Source organism: Garra rufa, chromosome 15 (genome assembly GCF_049309525.1).
Source record: "Garra rufa chromosome 15, GarRuf1.0, whole genome shotgun sequence".
Classification (NCBI taxonomy): domain Eukaryota; kingdom Metazoa; phylum Chordata; class Actinopteri; order Cypriniformes; family Cyprinidae; genus Garra; species Garra rufa.
This window is the reverse complement of record NC_133375.1, coordinates 3,190,624-3,196,623: the sequence shown is the minus strand read 5'-3', so window position 1 is coordinate 3,196,623 and position 6,000 is coordinate 3,190,624. Positions and strand designations below refer to the sequence as shown.

General features: G+C 34.6%; 1 protein-coding gene across 1 annotated transcript in view; it reads right to left on the bottom strand.

The window, feature by feature from the left end:
• Nucleotides 1-413: 413 nt before the first annotated feature.
• Nucleotides 414-6,000, bottom strand: part of LOC141287013 (intermembrane lipid transfer protein VPS13A-like) — a 53,270-nt gene continuing 47,683 nt past the window's right edge. The window contains exons 36-39 of the mRNA XM_073819142.1: nucleotides 3,893-4,016; nucleotides 1,881-1,955; nucleotides 1,095-1,138; nucleotides 414-900 (exon numbers count right to left, since the gene is read on the bottom strand). Of these exons, the coding sequence (XP_073675243.1) occupies nucleotides 840-900; nucleotides 1,095-1,138; nucleotides 1,881-1,955; nucleotides 3,893-4,016 (304 nt within the window). The 3' untranslated portion in view covers nucleotides 414-839. The remainder of the gene's footprint in view (nucleotides 901-1,094; nucleotides 1,139-1,880; nucleotides 1,956-3,892; nucleotides 4,017-6,000) is intronic.

The window sequence follows — 6,000 nt, the reverse complement described above, 5'->3', positions numbered from 1 at the left end:
AGAAAACCGCGCTCGAATCGTTCCTTTGCAAGAAGGACGTTTTTGCTGTTTTGCCGACTGGATACGGCAAGAGTTTAATCTATCAGTTAGCTCCGCTGGTAGCTAGCTAAGCGTATGGGGTTTAGTGAAAACTTAATGATTGGTCGTGGTGTTATCCAATTGCGTGCATTGAGAGTACCAAATGCATGCTTGGTGCCGCCCCTCAAGTTAGACACTTTTCATTGCTCGATGCCAGACCCTTAATCTTAATAGATTAGGGTCTGGATTCTTCCAGGCTAGTGCACTGGTACATTAATCCAAAACTTGTTCCTCTGAAGAAACAAACTCATCTTAATCTTGGATGAGCTAAGAGTAAGTACATTTTCCAGGTTGCCCAAGAGTGACATCAGGGTCAATAAAAGAGGTCATTTTTGATTTCACACATCTTTAATGTCAATTCATTGACATTCATTAAGAAAACGGACATGTGTAGCTTTACTGAAAAGCTAAATAATAAACATTTGCATATTTGTGTTACAGTATGTTACAGTTTTTCAATAACGCAGTGTGGCTGCATAGAGACATAAAGCAGTCAAAAAGCATTAACTGTTGAGTATTAAGACGAGCTATAATTAATTAAATAGACATTTCATGCAAAGCCACTTATTAAAAAAATATCCCTGCTCTCCTATACATACAATACCAGATTCCCATTTTCAAACAGTCCTGGTCACTTGTGTTTAAATGCAACACGCATTCCCACATGTAAAGACAAATAAAATACATACAGTGTATTGGTCTTTATTACGGTGATTTGTTTATAAAATGACACCTTGATTTACACTTTAGTGTGGCTTTAGTTAGGAGACATGTTTCGAGTCGTTGTTCTGCATGTAGAGGCACATTGTAAAGACTTGAGATCTAAATGAGACGGCGAGAGGGGAAAGAAAGGTACAGTGTCATGTAAACCAAACACAAACACAGTCTAACAGTCACTACCGGCGTGGTATTCAGTGTTCAGTGAATGACTGTTGCATTGTGGGTATAATGTGAAGTGGCACACTGCAAAAGCAGCATAAAGGCACACAGCAGCATGTCGTTTTAACTATCCTTACTTCGGCAGACTTTCCCTGGCATCTTCAAGCTTGGCAAGAACCCACTGAGAACGACAGAAATGCATGATTAGGTACAAACCTTTACAGGCTATTTTATCGACACTTAAATGTGGTAAACTAAACATCTAACTCTCAAAGAGATATTTTATGCAAAAATGAAAATTACCCCATGATTTACTCATCCTAGGTGTATATGACTTTCTTTTTTCATACGTATACAATCAGAGTTATATTAAAAAAGGCCTGGCTCTTCCAAGCTTTAGAATGGCAGTGAATGGCTGTTGAGATTTGAAGTCCAATGAAGTGCGTCCATTCAACATAAAAAGTGCTCCGCATCAGCTCCAGGGAGTTCATAAAAGCCTTCTGAAGTGAATCAATGTGTTTGTGTGAGAAAAATGCCTACTCTCTTATGAATGCACGTAAAACAGTTGGCGAAAGCTAGAGATTATAGTTGGTAAAGTTTTAAATATAGATATTTTTCTTGCACAAACACATCGATTCACTTCAGAAGGCCTTTATTAAGCACTTTTTATGACGGATAGATGCACTTTACTGGACTTCAAAATCTCAACAGCCATTCACCGCCATTATAAATCTTGGTGAAGCCAGGACATTTTTATTATAACTCTGACTATGTTTGTCTAAAAAAAGGAAAGTCATATACACCTAGAACGGGTTGATGAATTCATCCATTTTTGGCCTAAACAATCATTGTGCTCCTTGTTACAAAACGTTAAGATAACAGTTCAAGAATTTGTTTCCAGCAGCAAAAACGTGCGACTGTACCTTTGCTAGTTCTGGAGTTTTGAAATTGATGATCTTCCCAAACTCTTTGGCATGAAATACTGATTTGACTCGCTCCTGTCAAAATCAGAAGAACATAAAGATATTTTCATGATAAGAAAAGGAATCCTTGTTCAAGAGGAATTTTTATTTGGATCAAACATGTCAGGAAATGTTATTATTAGGAATTCAAGCATGTAGTGCTGAAACTCTATTGTAATTGTTAGAATAGCCAAGAATCAGCAATCTCCATGTAAAACTGATCATGCAGACCAAACTGTAAGTCGTAGAGACTTCAAACTTGGAGGGATGGTAGTACTCACACTGTCTACAAAGTCACCAAGACTCACCCCAATTGGCCTGACGGGGGCACTTCAGCGATCAAAAGTATGAAATTGCTCATAACTCAAGTCCCTTATGTCGTTGGAATCCCTGGCGAAATGTTTTAGTATTTAGCATTTTTGAAAAACCTACTTTTGCAAACTAGTCCTAGGTTCTTTGCCTGATTGGAACCAAACCAGTGGTTCCAATCTCTATAAGGAGATTTGCGTATCTCAAAACACCATGGTCGTCACAGGCCAATGAAGTCTGAGCACCTATTAGACAAGGATAATGAAGGTGGATTGGAAAGAAACTCGGTGGGCCTGCTTGACTCATGACCCTGAGAGTTTGTGACAAATTTGAAAGGAATCAACCACTGGGGAATGATATAGTACTTTTCAAGGGCATAAACGATTGTATATTGCACTGCTTTTCACATATACGCACAATATTCATATCATATGATAGACCTCATCATTTCGAACAACTTTGCCTCTAGAACCACTGCTGTCAATCAAATAATTTGTTAAATGATTAAGAAAATGTATAAAACCTACATCTGCAAACTAGTTTTAGATTTTTCACTCAATCTGAAAAAAAAAAAAAAAAAAACACTGCTGTACAATTCTCTGTACTCTCTAGGTCAATAATTATCAAAAATGTTGAAACTGACCCTTTGGGAATCTATAACAGGGTTGTTTAAAGAAGGTGCCTGTCCAAAAATACGCAAAAGCCTATAAAGCTTTAACGAAAGCTCAAAACTTCACAAAACCTTGTAAGCACATGCGACAGGTGATTCTAAGCAAGCATGCAAACTTTTAGGGAGACTGGACCACAGCTGGTCTTAGCTTGACTTAGGTGGTTACAGGCTTGCTAAATAATATGTAAATGTATTTTTTCATATGTGATCCTGGACCACAAAACTAGTCATAAGGGTTTTTTTTTTTTTTGAAAACCATACATCCATTGATAGGACAGTATTTAGCTGAGATACAACTATTTCAAAATCTGAATTCAGAGGGTGCCAAAGAAATATTGAGAAAATCGCCTTTGAAGTTGTCCAAATGAAGTTATCATCAATGCATATTACTAATCAAAAATTAGGTTTTGATACATTTATGATAGGAAATTTACAAAATATCTTTATGGACCATGAAAACAGTCTTTACTTACTTTACCTAACCCTAACAATGATTTATGGCATTAAAGAAAGATTATTTTGACCCATACAATGTATTTTTGGCTATTGCTACAAATATTCTCAAGCTGCTTCAGACTGGTTTTGTGGTTCAAGGTCACATATGTGCTTAAATGCCTTAAAGCCCTTGAACCCTTGTAATCGCTGCTTGAATATTTGGTTTACATTGTTAATGCTCAGTCCTCACCTACATGGCCTTGCTTATATCATTAGAAATAAAAGTCCTTTCAGATGTGAAGAAACAGTTAATGAATGATTATGTAAGAACAAACAGTAATGCAAGTTAACTACTTGGGTTAAGTTTTAGGGTTAGGTTTAGTACTTAATTATAGTGTAAGTACATACTATATACATGAACAACAGGACTATAAAAATACAGTGCTAAACATAAACATTTAGCGTAACAGACACAAGAGTAGTAGTGACATTTATTAAGTAAATAAACCAGTTGGATTTAGATTTAATGTTGTTGATAAATGCACATAAAATGACGTACCTTTGCTTCTATGCGCAGTCTCCTGCCCTCCACAATCATGGGTGCTTTAGTAAACTCATCAAACAGATACTGCCACTCGCACGTCAGCTGCCCAAATGTGCCCTTAGTCACAAAAAATATCCCCCTGAAAGAGGAAAAAAATAAAAAATAAATAAAATCCCACAAACATTGAAAGCTGTAAAGCTTTAATTAAATAAAAAGGGCGGTAAATACTGTAGCACATAACTTGAATTAATAGAGTAGGACAAATATGGGCCATTCAACAGATATGATGCAAACTGCTGTCCCACAACCAAAAAAAAACACATTTAAAACATTTAAGTATTCAAATCTTACACTAGGATCACTAAGATCCTTCTATTATCTATTGAAACCCACAATAATATAAAAAATATCAGTAAGCTTAATATATATACAGTGCCTTGCAAAAGTATTCATACCCCTTCATTTTTTTCCACATTTTTGTTTTGTTGCAGCATTATGTTAAACTGCTTTAAATTACTTTTTTCCCACATCGATCTACATCTCATACACCATAATGACAAAGCACAAAACAGGTTTGTAACATCTTTGCAAATTTATTAGAAATAAAAAAACTGAAAAGATCTCATTGCATAAGTATTCATACCAAATTTCCAACTTTAGCTCAGGAGCATTCATATTGCTTAAAACAGTTAAACTGTGGCAAATTCATTTGAATGACTATGATTTAGAAAGGCACACACCTCTCAGAAAAAGGTCTAACAGCAAAGAATGGCAGATAATTGCCAAATGCAGATGTGCAAAGCTTGTCACATCAGACCCAAAAAGACTTGAGGCTGTAAAGGTGCTTCAACTATGTACTGAGTTAAGGGTATGAATACTTATGCAATGTACTTATTTCAGTGTTTTATTTTTAATAAATTTGTAAAATTTGCAAATCTGGTTTTTGCTTTGTCATTATTATGGTGTATGGAGTGTAGATTGATGTGGGGTAAACTAATTTAAAGCTGTTTAACATAATGCTGCAACAAAACAAAATGTGGGGGAAAAAATGAAGGGGTATGAATACTTTTGCAAGGCACTGTAAAATCATCATGTAGTAGGCACTTTCAATTGGGAGGTGGCTGTCCCGAACCCTAATCCCTAAATTTAAAAAATGATAGGTAATGATAAGTGATAATGATAAGTAATTTTTATATTTAAAAAAAATATTTATTGTTTCTAATCTTTTTAAATTATGAAACTTTACATTATGTAAAAAATGTGTCCTGCTTTTTCATGTCACTACTGAAACAGTGTATGTTTTAGTCCATTGGCTAAGACTGATTTTAAGCACACCCCTATATTTATGATCAGGAAATATTCATGTGTCCCTATCTCTGATAGCTACATGGTGAGTAGATAGGCCCCATCATTTTGAGGTAAATGTGCTCAAAATTATGAAAAACCTGTGTGTAAATTTAAGGAACGTCACTAGAAAACACCTTTATTTATGTTTTAGTAGTGTTTTAGTAGGTGGGTTCAAATTCTGTAATGTGATGGGGTCGCTACCAAAACATTACTGTCACCACCGAAAATGTGCAGTCATCACCAAAAATTGGATGTTTTGTCAAAAATAAAGTATACTTAATTAATGTTATGATTTTGGTTTGTATGTTGTATGTTCAATGAATCCTTAACTTTGAAACCAGTATGATTTAAATTTTTGCCTTTTACAAAGAAAAATTGGATTCAAAATACAACAAATCTAAAAAATTACATTTGAAATATTGTTACAAATGTAATTATGTATTTACCTCTAAAAAAACCAGCAAAAGCATATATTTACAATGCAGAAGCAAAATCTTAGGTCAATATAACCCTTATAATTAAATGATACATTACTGTATTTCAGTAGTGACAAATTTAGAGAAAGGACAAATATTCCAAAACTTTCTGAAAATACAGTGAGAATTAACTGCACAATTACAAGAAATGTGTACCTTGGATATTATACAATTTGCATACATACACATTTTTTGGAAGATATTTTTTTTTTCAAGACATTTCCAACTCTGACTTTGGACCAACTCTGTAGAATGGCTATTAGAAATGACATGCATTTTTACATGTATTTGCTGTATTAT